This window comes from Bombus pyrosoma, linkage group LG17 (genome assembly GCF_014825855.1).
Source record: "Bombus pyrosoma isolate SC7728 linkage group LG17, ASM1482585v1, whole genome shotgun sequence".
Taxonomy (NCBI): Eukaryota; Metazoa; Arthropoda; class Insecta; order Hymenoptera; family Apidae; genus Bombus; species Bombus pyrosoma.
In genome coordinates, this window is record NC_057786.1 from 16,427 (window position 1) to 31,248 (window position 14,822).

At 34.0% G+C, this 14,822-nt stretch overlaps 1 protein-coding gene across 2 annotated transcripts; it reads left to right on the forward strand.

The window, feature by feature from the left end:
* The first annotated feature begins 12,208 nt into the window (after positions 1-12,208).
* LOC122576937 (alpha-ketoglutarate-dependent dioxygenase alkB homolog 4-like) lies at positions 12,209-14,728 on the forward strand. Of its 2 annotated transcripts, none has more exons than XM_043747855.1 (5): positions 12,209-12,483; positions 13,199-13,313; positions 13,596-13,688; positions 13,804-14,234; positions 14,456-14,728. In XM_043747855.1, the coding sequence occupies exons 1-5, from the start codon at positions 12,368-12,370 to the stop codon at positions 14,604-14,606; spliced, it is 906 nt and encodes a 301-aa protein (XP_043603790.1). In that variant the 5' UTR covers positions 12,209-12,367; the 3' UTR covers positions 14,607-14,728. The 2 variants fall into 2 exon arrangements, with proteins under 2 accessions (XP_043603790.1, XP_043603791.1); XM_043747856.1 differs by having other exon boundaries at positions 12,213-12,469; positions 13,188-13,313.
* The last annotated feature ends 94 nt before the right edge of the window (positions 14,729-14,822 follow it).

Below are 14,822 nucleotides of genomic sequence, written 5' to 3' on the forward strand. Positions count from 1 at the left end.
TACCTGCACCTTACCTACTTATTTATTTAGATTACAACCTCAAAGTAGCCTACTTAACCATAAAGCACACACTTATGTAAAAATCTAAATATCTGCTTACTCTCTATGTATGTAATCATCTAAACGTAATAAAGGAAAATGCAAGAGAAATCCAATCGAGGAAACAAATTTGATCGAAGAAACAAATTTGATCGAAAAAACAATTTGGCTCGAAGAAACAAATTGGATCGAAGAAAGCTTAANTAAAATTCTATAAAATATGTATAATTACTCCCTGATTGGTAATGTCCAAACATTATTTCGTAATATGAGCTTCTTTCTTTTGTTCACTTCCTTTATTTCTCTCATTCTTTTGAGCCTTAAGCATAAATATTTAATATATTCTATGAAATATTCAAATATGTAACTGAAATGTATTTTCTGTAAATTGATAAATCTGAAACGAACTCATTTACTGTATTTGATATATAAAAGAAACAGGCGTCTCTGAAACGAAAACATTTTATACATGAAAAATAAATACTATGAATGTTTAATTATAGATCAAATTACTCTCGATTAAATTTTAGCAAAAATAGAAAATCATTTGTATCTTTTTAATCGAAAAAAAGGGTTACGTTGAAAACAAGAATTTTAAGTAATAGAATTTTAACTGAATTGAAAAATAAAAATTTCATTTAAAATAACTAAGATGAGAAAAAACCTGATTATTATAAAAACACTTGCTTTGTCTTTTAACTTTTAACAGTATCTGCTATTTCCTACAACAACATAGTAACTTGCAATATAGTGAACTGAAAGATATGCACATAAATCATTCTGTGCAAAATTTTTTTGTTACGAACGATAATCGCGAATGAATGCATGAATTTATTTAATGCAAATGAAATTCAAATATTTATAAAATTCTACATTACTATTAAAAGATTAAAAATATCGCGGTCGAAAAGATTCTAAAAGTTATGGTTCTAAGAACGAACAATCACTATCATTAATTCTAATAACAATGAAGTAAATTTTAAAAAATATTTCAAGCCTTCATAGCAATATTAAGATATAATGAAATATCTTGCCAAAAGTGCCAATTGCATTCCGTGGGTTATCAGTCAGACAGTACGGCTTGATGGACCATTCTCGATTTCGTACCCAAATGAATCTCGTTTTTCTAGATCGTACGAGCACACGGTCTCATTGAGCTTTATTACCTTGTCGCTCCGAGCACATGTGAAATCATCCGTCTCATGGTCGCCCTGACCATCCGTCTCATGGTCGCCCTGACCATCCGTCTCATGGTCGCCCTGACCATCTGTCTCATGGTCGCCCTGACCATCCGCCTCATGATCGCCCTGACCATCCGTCTCATGGTCGCCCTGACCATCCGCCTCATGGTCGTCCTGACCATCCGTCTCATGGTCGCCCTGACCATCCGTCTCATGGTCGCCCTGACCATCCGCCTCATGATCGCCCTGACCATCAACACAAGGTCGCCATGACCTTCCAACACAAGGTCGCCATGACCTTCCAACTCGTGGTCGCCATGACCTTACAACTCGTGGTCGCCATGACCTTCCAACTCGTGGTCGCCATGACCATCCAACTCATGGTCGTCCTGCCTATCAACACAAGGTCGACATGACCTTCCAACTCGTGGTCGCCATGACCTTACAACTCGTGGTCGCCCTGACCATCCATCTCATGGTCGTCCTGACCATCAACACAGGGTTGCCATGACCTTCCAACTCATGGTCGTCCTGCCTATCAACACAAGGTCGACATGACCTTCCAACACATGGTCGCCTTGACCATCCAACACAATGTTGCCCCGAGATCGATTGCGAACTACGTCCCGTCGGGNTGTTATAGCAAGTGCTACTGATCTTCCGAGATCGGGGTACTCATATCGTCATGGCCGGTGTTGTTGCCATCACTACAGACATCCAACCCAGCAGGAATACAACTATCTGGCATTTTTCTCAATCTATCATGACTGTATTTGTATGGTCGTTTGCCGTCTAATGTTTTTAAAATATACCTATCTCCTTCCAGAATTTCTGCTATTAAAAATGGACCTCTAAATTTTGGATCTAACTTAGTTTGGTTTCTTTCCTCGTTTTTGCGTGATACAAAATCACCAAGATTACCTAACTACTGTAGCTTTAGTTTTGTCAAATCTATCTTTATCACATTTAGCGCTATTCTCTATATTCTCTATTGCCTGCTATCTTACATCGGAGATATCTACTTCTCTTTCGTCAATATTGTCGGGTAGCAATAAATCGGATGGTCTTACTGTTTTACCGGTTAGTGCTTCTAACGGGTGCGGTTGGTGATCAATTCAAAGAGGATTGTATTTCCCCAATCGCGTCTTGCCAAGACGGCCGGGTCGTTTCTAATGTTGTAAACATGTTCTTCAGCATGCCCACAATACGCTCTACCCGTCCATTGGCCCTACTAGCATCGGTTGCTATTGACTGGAGTTTAATAATTTTTACTTTGACAGAAGTCTCGAAATTCTTTATCCGTAACACATCTACCTTGATCCGCTATTATCCGGCAAGAACTGCCGAATGAAAGTACCGCCGACTTAAGCGCTTTAATGGTATTAAGAGAATCTATCTGACGCGTATGGTATAGGTATACGAATTTAGTGAAAGCATCGACCAAAACAATAACATATTCTTTCAAATCACTTTTACCGTTTAACTTGTCTGTTACGTCTATGTGAACTGTATGTCAAGGTATGATGGTCTTAGGTATAGGATGTAGTTCGGCTTGTATCTCACCTGAACTTGCCTTAGAAACTGGACAAGCATGACAGTTCTCTACGAATTTACGAACATATTTCGCCATTCCTTCGAACTAGTAATACTCGTAATAGCCTTCAGAGCATTTTATCCCAACTGGAATAAAACTGGACAAGCAGAGAGTTCTGCCTTTTCTTCGTTTTCTACGATAAAAGGTATCGAATTGCAATTTATCGGCGATTTATGAAATTTGGGGATCGCGACGTCGTTCCACCAATAGCTAATCTCCTGAGATTTCGGCCAGATTAATTTCTTTATCTGCGACTTCGTTAATTATACTGTGACCCATGTCTATGGGATCTACGTGAGCCATTCGTTTGTCTTCTCGATGCATACTATCAAAATTGAAAGCTCGTAAGTAAGCCCACTACCTGTAAACCCTGTTATTTAAATTCACTTTATTGCTAGATGCCTACGAAGAATTACAGTCAATAATAATAAGAAATCCTCGTCCATGTGAATAGTATCGGAAATATTTGACAGCGTTTACGACTGCTATTGTCTCTAGTTCATATGGAATGGTACCTGGGTTCTGTAAGAATAAGTTCTTTTACTATAACATTCTACTACTCTGTCTTTACCTTCAATCTTATGCATTAAAATATCCCCATGTCTATCCGAGCTAGCCTCAGTAGGTAATTCTATAGGATAATTAGGGTCGAATATCGTTAACAGCGGCGCGTCAATCAGGCACGGAAATTACCTTTTGCCTGATCCTTTCGTATTTCTCTGTCCAGGTCATGTTTTTGTTACTGGAGGTAAGTGTGTATAGAGGTTTCATTACTTGTGAAAATTTAGAGAAGAATTTTTGGAAGTAAGAGGCTAGATCTATGAACTGCCTGACCTGTATGACGGTCGTTGTTGCAGGTAAAGAACTCAAGGCTCGTATTTTACCAGGGTTAGAGCGAACTTCTCCGTTTTGAATTACATATCCAAGATAAAGTACCAGTGTCTTTAGAAAAGAGCATTTAGAACATTAAAAGAGAATCCGGCTTTTACGTAAGTTTTTAAAACGTGTCCCATCTTTCTAAGGCTTGATCTATCGAGTCGGCACTAATTAGGACGTCATCCAGTAAACAACAACGTACGAATAGGCGAGGTCGCCTAAGGCATTGAGAATGGCCCTCTGAAAAACGGAAGGTGCATTTTTCAGCCAAACGGTATTATTAGGTGCTCATATTGTCCGTCGGGGTAACAAACGCTGTATATTCAGTCGAATTTGGATGAATGGGAATTTGATGAAACCCGCTGGCCATGTCCAGGCTAATGAAGTATCTCGCCTTTGCAATTTCGCGATTTGATCCGCAATAAGAGGTAGAGAATACCGATCCGCGACCGTACTTTTACTTAGTTCTCGAAAATCTACACATAATCTGTCTGTGAGCCGTCCTCCTTCTTCGAGAGTAACATAGGGCTCGCAAACGGTGAATTACCAGACCTTATACAAGTTACAAACGTAACTGCCCTTATATAGTCTTCTCCCCGCCTCTCGAGTCAATCTTTGTTTTTAAGGAGAGCTGCATAATTATTCCATACCTCTGTTGTTACATGTCCGTCCCGTGACCGCGGCTACGTTCGGCGACTCATTATGTCACCTCGAGCCCAGGCCCATCGTCATAAACCCTGAATACACATAATCGGATTAGCGTCTTACAACTATTTCCTGTTTTTATTGCTTAAGGGTAGCTGCAATAAAAGTCCGGGCTAGGGCATTGGGGGTTTTCCTAATCACTCCAAAAGAAAGGCCCCGATGTCCTTTCATCTCCGTCATATATATATATATGACATTCGTAATAAAGTATTTTGTATTTTAGCAATCATGGTCACGTTAACGCTGACAAAGGGATATGTCTTGTAGCAGTATTTTCAGTAATAAACATAGTAATAAGGGGCATAGTAATAAGGGGCGCATTAATAAGGGACGCTGAAAAAGAAACAAAGCAGTAACCAGAAGGGCTACTAAAATTCGATCCGATCGTGTTCCACTCTATGTGAACCCAATCAACAAACCGCGAATAGAACGAAATATTCTTGTTTCGCAACGCTACTTTACTACTAGTATTTATGGAGCAGAAAATTCTCAAAATCAAACGCGAAGAGTGCTTCTTTACATTTGCAATATCAATTAATCTACCATTTAAAAAAAAAAAAAATTCTGAAACTTCCCGAAATTTGATACGCAACGCTAATAAATATAAATCTACGCACTCGTAATTAAACAATACACAACACTAATACGAGAGATCGCATTGCAACCATTTAGGAGGTTGCCGATAAACGATCACACTTGTACAGCTCTTGCAGCTGTATCGTGTGATCCAGGAACAGTGTCCGACAAATGCAGTCGGAAGTTTTGGGCATTTTGCAAACGCAACTCTATTTAACAAAACACGATAATTTATTATCGCAACGCTAAAAGGAAAAATTAGTAGAAATCGCGATGAAACAATATCGCAACGCTAACTCTTGCAGTGAATTCAATGAAAATTACTCTTTATTATATGAAAAAGCTATTTCAAATATTCTGGTATTGCTACTTGCAATATTATAAAATTAATTGAAAACTGACATTTTAATAATCTAATTTTAAACAATAGAAAACAAGATAAATTCTGATACGTATAATTTTCTAAAAAGTTCTAAAAATTCATAATAAAAATTGGAGAAGACAATCGCGATAGCGTAATTCGCAACTCTAAAACAAACGCGATTATCATTTTATCGCAACTCTAATTCAAACCGTAATCATTTCCTCGCCACACTAATTAGAAGCCGCGATGTTATTTCGCAACTCTAATTCAACCCGTAATTAATCTGTCGCCACACTAATAAGAAAATTCGCGATTTGCCTAATGGGACGATGGACCGATATACATCGGCTAATAGCTACTACTACTACTACTACTACAAACACTAAAAGCGAGCATAGTGACAAAGTAGTAACGGTAATGACTTCCCATGCTCTGGATGGCCCAGAGGATGGGTAGCCATTGGTAGTTGCCCTCTTGAGTGGCAGTTTGCCGGGCCTCTTCGGCTTATAGCCTCTTCTTTCTTCGAGCGCAATGCCCGCTGAAACTTAAATCTAAGCTCGAGACTTTTAAATCGCAAACAAAAAAAAAAACTTATAAAGGTGAAATAAAAATATAAACCGCGGAAGCTGATTGAAGTGCGCATGGACTGGCCAACGATCACTCGCATGTGCGTGCTCGAGCAATAAACGTTCGTTTCGAACCCACTCGCGACCGCGACCGCGAAATTCGATAAATCGAAAAGGCAAACCAGAGACGAGAGCATGCTCTACTCGTGCCAGTTTCACCGTCGATTTTTCAAATTAGAATTTCAGAAACAGGTTGGTCACACGAAAACCCGACCAGAGACTGTGCCAACCTGCCCGACCCTATCTGCTTATAGTTAACACTCATACCAGAAAATCTATTGCCTATCCTACCCGGGAACCTATATTTAAAATCTGAAAGATGGCAAAACAAGCATACCAACACAGTCGCTCCACGATTCTCACGCGAACGCTCGGGCGCAAAGGACCTACAGTAGAGAGAACATCCCGGAACGCCTCCGACATCCGAGCTTAACACACAACATGCACGCTCTAAGGTACGTACCTTTTTCCTGAAATCGACTAACGAAGGCTAGTGACCATTGCGTAAAACGTGATAAAACACGTCTGAGGAATTTATATCGTTAAAGTAAATGTAAGTAAACTTGGAACTATAATTGCATGATAGCAATATCAAGAGTGTGATTACAATTAATCGTGTGGATGATATTATCAGAAACTGTGATTGTATCGAGACGTAAATGACATCGGGAGACAAATGGGAAAAAGCGACGCAATTCCACGGCCTAACAACACACGCATACAATATGGAAAATACGTCGTGCACGATACATTAACACATCGTCAGTCGCTGAGAAATTATTACATTACTTAATTCTAGATCATCGTGCCCAATGTCTTTCTCCCATTCAAGTAGCACCTGGGCACGTGAATGAGATCCTGACAATGGGCACGGAAAGGGTTAAATCTGAAAATCCTGATCTAAAAAGATGATTAATTTGTGTAATTTTTATTTAACGGACTAACGTTCTTTGATTTTATATTTTACTATTTTTTATCTGATTAAATCTACTTTATTAATTTAATAGTAATCAAGTAACTCTACTTTATTAATTTAATAAATCAGAACAAAATTTTAATATTGCAAAAAAGGTAGCGTTAATTGAAAAGAACTGAGACTCAATCAAATAGAATAATTGACTCTAAATATATTACTAAGAAAAAAATAATCTTAGGCGATCTCTTTATCAAAGCACATACTCGAAAATGCAGAAGCAGTGTTCAAAATTATAGCTTTGATTCAAAAATCTGCCTGTCGCGAAAGTGTCTTCTTGCACGTAAAATTTCACATTCTTGTACGGGACAAGATGAATTTTAATTCATATTTTAAATTCTAGACGAAATGTGATAAACAAACGTGACTTCATATCGTCGCGAAAGAGAAAATTAAATCGAAGATTATTCATTGCATCGTATATTGCATGTATGATCATCATCACTCAGCTACAATTGCATCTTTCAAAGCAATCTCCACTACAAAATGCTCAAACGAGATCGCTTTAACATCTCTTATTTATACTAAAATTCATTGCTTAAGATCAAGTACATATATGTCATACAGGTATATTCGTGTAGATAATTGCCGTTTGCAAATATTCATACGGAATATTAACATGCACATTTATAAATAACACGAATATATTCTCAAGTGTATATGTTTAACTTAATTATTAAAAAACTAATTATTATAATCGCGATGTGCAAGAAGACTTATCCTGAACTAATAAATTTGAAAAAAAGAATTTTACTACTCACGGGTATAAAAAATACCCGCGGTCGCTATGCTCGCAATAATATTCTACGTAATACAACCAGTCACCCGTGCCGATTCGGACCTTTCATCCTACGACATGATTGAGTGACCGGAGGAACAGAAATACATACGACTCACCGATCGAAGCGGAGAAATAAAGGACGTACCATAGATGCTGCGCTACCCCCAGCAAATATCATCAGGAAGACTAACATCAGGCAGGAACCGTTGAAAATCCAATGGTGGAAATAGAGTTTGCGAATAATATTCTTGAGCTCCTGGAGAGGCTTTATCCTCTTGAGGAAGGCACTGACTCTAATACCGAAAACGAATACTTAAATAGATATATAAAAAAAGAAAAATAAAAGACTACGTTACCGCGACCGTTTAAGTTATGATCGACGAACAAGAACATTAATATCGGGTACAAATTTGATTGATAAAATTTTATTACTTTCGTGTGTGATTATTCGATCGAATTTAATCAAAACTATCGTGATTTTAAAATATTGAAAAGAAACTATTGCGTAGCAAACACTGACTCTACAACCGCATTGCGCGCAGTCACAAATATTCCCTGAAATTAAAGATGTTTAAGACAGTGGGCGGGAGAGGGGGGGGGAAGGAGGAGGAAAAGGAGCGAAACACCGTTTGGACAATTTTCTTCTTTTCCCTATCGAATGTTTGATTAGAAAATATTGCTATTTGTTACACTTAAAAAATTATTGCTAAGAAACTGAAAAATATATATATAATAATAATATAATAAGTATAAGAAAATATTACTTGAAAATATTAATATTATAAACATTATAAATATGTGAGATATTCCTTGATAGCGAACAAATGCTTACGAATACCGTGAATGCAATGCAATCGTTTGTAATAATTATACTCTTTGCTATTAGAATATATACCGGAAATTTTCGTTATTAGAATACGAAAATGTCTGCAAATTAGTAGATTAAAAGATACTAATCAATATTTCAAATGTCTTAAAATAACAGTTTAAACGTTATATATTAGTGTTGTAAATGTTGTAAATGAATGATTAAAATGTTACAAATTAATGTTTAAAATGATATAAATTAATGATTTGAATGCTATAAATTAGTAGTTCAAATGTTGTAATTTAATGTTTTAAATGGTATAAATTAATATTTTAAATGTAATAAATTAATAGTTTAAAGGTTATAAATTAATAGCTTCAATGATTATAAATTAATAGTAAATTGTTAGGAAAGAATAGTTTAAATGTTGTAAGTTAATACCTTGAAAGATACAAATTAATAGCACCAATGTTATAAATTAATGATTTAATTCGTAAAAGTTTAATTCTTCGATCTGCATTGTACGGTTTTTGAAACACAAATAACGTCGCACGAGGATAATGTGTTCCTTGCATACCTGTTGGTATACACGTGACAAGTAGCCAGCGGTCGATCAAACACAAACCGTCTGCAGATATCACAAACGTACCTTTTAAATGTCGTAAATAAATGGTTTAAATGTTACAAATAAACAGTGTAAATGTTATAAATTAATGATTCAAAGACTCTAAATTAACAGCTCAAACGTTGTAATTTAATGTATTAAATGGTGTAAATCAATATTTCAAATGCTATAAATCAATAGTTTAAATCTCATAAATTAATGTTTAAATGCCATAGATCAATACGTCTAATGTNTATAAATTAAAAGTTGGTGAATGAACAGCTTAAATGAAAGTTGATGGTCTAATAATTTGTAAATTAATAGTTCAAATGATGTTAATTAATAGTTCAAACGTTGTAATTTAATGTTGTAATTGGTGTAAATTAATATTTTAAATGTTATTAATTAATCGCTTAAGTGCCATAAATTAATGTGCCAAATGTTCCCAATTAACAGTTTAAATGTTATAAATTAATGTCTTAAATGTCGTAAATTAGTAATTTAATTCGTAAAAGTTTAATTCTTCGATCTGCATTGTACGGTGTTTGAAACACAAATAACGTCGCACGAGGATAATGTGTTCCTTGCATACCTGTTGGTATACACGTGACAAGTGGCCAGCGGTCGATCAAACAGAAACCGTCTGCAGATATCACAAACGTACCTTTTAAATGTCGTAAATAAATGGTTTAAATGTTACAAATAAATAGTGTAAATGTTATAAATTAATGATTCAAAGGGTCTAAATTAACAGCGCAAATGTTGTAATTTAATGTTGCAATTGATGTAAATTAATATTTTAAATGTTATAAATTAATAGCTTAAGTGTCATAAATTAATGTTCCAAATGTTACCAATTAAGAGTTTAAATGTTATAAATTAATATCTTAAATGTTGTAAATTAATAATTTAATTCGTAAAAGTTTAATTCTTCGATCTGCATTGTACGGTGGTTGAAACACAACTGACATTGCACGAACGGTAATGTGTTCCTTGCATAAACCCGGTTGGTATACACGTGGCAAGGTGCCAACGGTCGATCAAACAGAAACCGTCTGCAGATATCACAAACGTACCTTTTAAATGTCGTAAATAAATGGTTTAAATGTTACAAATAAATAGTGTAAATGTTATAAATTAATAATTTAGATGCTATAAATTAATAGTTCAAATGTTGTAATTTAATATTTTAAGTGGTGTAAATCAATATTTTAAATGCTTTAAATCAGTAGGTCAAACGTTATAAATTAAATGTTTGAATGTTGTAAACGTACAGCTTAAGGGAAAATTAATGGCTTAAATGTTGTAAAAATGTCTAAAAAAATGGATTTGGAAATTTATTTAATTAATTCATATATTCTGTAAAAAAGCAAAAGGACGAAAGTCCAGTTAACCACCTGCGATTTTTAAAAACTTTAGTAGACCGGTTAAGGAGAGATATTCGACAACCGCGAGATCGAGCTTCGACATCGACTGCTAATTATGATGAAATTCGGTTACATGGAAAGCTCCACGTAATTCTAACAAGTACAAAAAAGTATTGTTAGGTGTGTTTTTACCGAAACAAAGCAGGAGAAAGATTATTTTATGCGTATTTGCACATGGTAAACTAATGGTAAACTAAACAGTATTATGTTACGAAGATTATAGATCTTCAAAAATCTTATCTTCCGTTTAACGTAAACTCGCGATGCAGGATGATAGTCGAGTCAGAACGAATTTCAATCTTTCAATGGCATTACCAGATGAATCAGAAAGCTTTTTATATATTTTTTATAATACCTTATACACGATGTCTAAAAGTTCTAGGAAGAACATGTTCGATAGTGAATAGTAGTAGTGATAAACATTATTTTGAACCTGACAAGATAGAAGACGAGACAGTGCTTCAGACAGTGGAAACGAACACCGTTCAACAATGAATCGGCTCAAACGTTTCAATATTTCTAGTAATAGTGACAACGATGATGAATTAAATATTGATGAAAATAATAATAAACCTCGACAATGAATAACGCAAGCGTTCAACGTGTATATTTTGTCAACTGCGCGTGCCAATACCTCGCGGCCCCGTCCGCAAAGGGTTAATAGTTTAAATGTTATAAATTAATGCTTTAAATATTATAAATTAATAGTATAGGATTGTTTATTCAGAAATATTAGAAATTAGGATTTCCAATGATTTCTATCCTATATGATAAATTTATTGCTAGATGGATCTACTTACAGTGGATTAAACAGGAAACGATGGTTGTATAACGTGAACTTAATGTAGTAATACGATATAACTAAGACAATTAGATTGATAATTAATAGCTCACAACTAATAGTTTACAACTCGTGACAACTCGGCAACTCTGTCTCGACTCTCGACTCGCAACAAACTACCTCCTCACAATTCGACTCTCAATTAACGACTGCCGATTAATTTGTCTTTCTCCCTTAAGCATCCCTTTGTTCTTCTCATACCCCCACCACGTACGTGTTCCGTAACCATCCGCGATCATGATCACGTACGCCTTCTTCCGCGTAATCATTCGACTGAAGAATCGATGACACATTGATGGGCCGCTTGGCTCATTGAAGTTTCCCGACCCTTTCGGCCTGTCGGCACTTAGGCTTTCTCGCAATATTGTTTATAGTTCACCCGATATTTCTTAGACAATCTGTCCACGATACTACAACAGTTTAAATGTTACAAACTAATAGTTTAAATGGTTAATAAATTAGTAGTAAATTGTTAAAAAAAAATAGTTTAAATGTTGTAAATTAATAGCTTGAATGTTACAAATTAATAGCACCAATGTTATAAATTGATAATTTAATTCGAAAAAGCTGAATTCTTCGATCTTCATTGTACGGTGGTTGAAACACAGATAACCTTGCACGAAAGTCGTGTGTTCCTTGTATACCTGTTGGTATACATTTGGCAAGGTGCTAATCTTCTGTCAAAAGAAGATTGTAAAAAGGTTATCAATTGAAAAGTTTATTATAAAAGTATTATTATAAACGAGAAGATTTATAGTCAATAGTAAAGGATTCTAATAATTTCGAATAAACTTAACACGTATAGAAGACCCAATCAACGTATTGCCCTTCTTACGCTATCGCATCGACATTGTCCTTCAGTTCCCTGACTTCCACGTACTATGTGTCTAAAATATGTATACATATGTACATATGAATATAGTTCGAAATAAGTATTTAGCGACTTTTAAGTTCTTTGTTATTTATTAAAGGATGGAAACAGTGCGATCTTGTGGTTGCAAGGGAATAAGATCTTGTCTTCTCTGCGAAATTGAACATAAGATTGTGAAACCCAATCTTAAGACTCATTTTGAGGTTATATCCCAAAAGTTTGTCTTTTTTACAAATAAGTTTTCTATTATGTTATATACTTGGACAATTAATTTATTTGGTAGCATTGCTATTTTTAATATTTTTTATAAAAGATTTAAATTATTTATTTATTATTTAATTTATCCGTCAATGAAAAGAAGAGAAATAAGTATCTAATATTTTGTATATGTTCTAAATGATTTCTATGTATTGCTCTATATTATTCTTGAATGAATTTTTGATTTTATAATTACCTGTTTCTTATCTTTTTATATTCAAAAATGTTCATACATATATGTATATTCGAAAATATTACTTGCATTCTTTCCATTGAAAAATATGATATCAATATCAGTTTCAGTTGCTTTGTATTACATATATGTACATATATACATGTGAAGTTTTTAAAATGCCTTAACACAAATTTTGATATAATATAATTGTTGCGTTGAATATTAAAATCTATTATTTTATTATAAAATTCTTACTAGACTTTGTAGAATGCACAGAAACAAATGACTTTCTAACGCAAATATATAATTTTTAATGTAAGCAGTAGCATCGATAGCATATATCATACAAAGTTGCCGTTTTATGTACAAGATATAAAAAGTGACATTGTTATTGAACTAGATAATTTACTTTTTTATTAAATTTATACATATAACATTTAAAATTTGCTTCTATGTCTTATTAACTATTATGGATTATAATATTTTAGAAATGTTCCAGTTATGTATATTGTCCAAACTGTGACAAATCATGGCCTGGTTGGGATGCTGATCTTTACAAAAATCATCCGTATCATCGAGGAACTGCCATAGAATTTCCTGGTGTATATATAAAGGTATTTACTTACCTGTATCCGATACATCCTTCCATTGTTTAATTTCTAATTCATAGTAATATTATTCATTAATTTTCCCTTTCAAACTAATTTACATTTAAGAATATAACAAGAGATTATCAACCATCAATTATAAAAAAAGAAGTAAAAGATTTTTTAGTGAAGAGAACTTGATAAAAAGTATTACTAGAATAACAATTTTATTATTATTATTTATATTTGAGACAATATTCGTAAGAAATTAATTTTAACCTATTGTTCTATATTTACTTTTATACGTAGCTAGATTTTCTAAATCCTTGGGAAATTAATTCATTGAAGAACGCGCTTGAAAAAATACCTTGGGAAGTTTCTCAGAGTGGAAGACGGAAACAGGTATTTCAAACAGACTAATATATAACCACATTTATTATTATAAAATTTTGAAATATCGATAAAGTTTATTAATAGATAAGATAGGAAGATTTAAGACATAATTTAAAAACTCCAGAATTTCGGCCCAAAATGCAACTTCAAGAAAAGAAAGCTTCAGTTGGGTTCTTTTGATGGTTTTCCAAAGTCTACTCAATTTGTGCAACAAAAATTTTGTCAAGTACCCATGCTTAATAATTTCCAAACGGTAGAACAATGTACTTTAGAGTATGATCCACTACGAGGAGCTTCGATAGATCCACATATCGATGACTGCTGGATTTGGGGTGAAAGAATAGTTACTGTGAATGTCATGGGCAACTCAGTTTTAACAATGAGTCCTTACCATGGTCCAGATACGAAATATAATTTAGAAAGCGTTGCAGAGTATTCCACTATACTCGAAGGCTTCGAATTTGATACAAATGATAAAAATGAAAGTAGTAAAGATATCGTTGTAAGGCTCCCAATGCCAGAGGGATCGCTTATGATTCTTTACGATAGTGCAAGGCAAGAAAATTTTCTTACAGACATGGCGAAATAGTACTTAAACATCTATATCATATTATATTTCTGTAATTGTTTGGCAAATTTAGTTATACAATTATTTTAATTGTCAGGTACAACTTGAAAGAAAGTATTTTATAACATAGATAAAATAGAATATAATGAATGTGAATTTTATTGCATTATTTACATAATTACTAGATTCTCTTCTGTATTTTTTATAGGTACAAATGGGAACATTGTGTTTTAAGAGAAGACATAACTTCTAAGCGAATTTGTTTGGCTTATCGCGAATTAACTCCTCCATATTTATGCACCTCAAGAAATAATGAAATAGTCAAAGAACTCTTAAAGAGAGCTTCGGTCTTTCAATGAAGTGTGATTAAGGTTTGAAAATAATTTATTCCAACAAAGTATGTAATATAAAATTTGTACGAAATATTTGTACGTTTCATTATATATTATGAAAATATATTAAATCCTTCTATATATATATATATATATAAGCAAATATAAACACGTATATATACATATATATCTACAGCTATAGTTTTATAGAAACGTAATAATAAATGAAATTACATATCTACT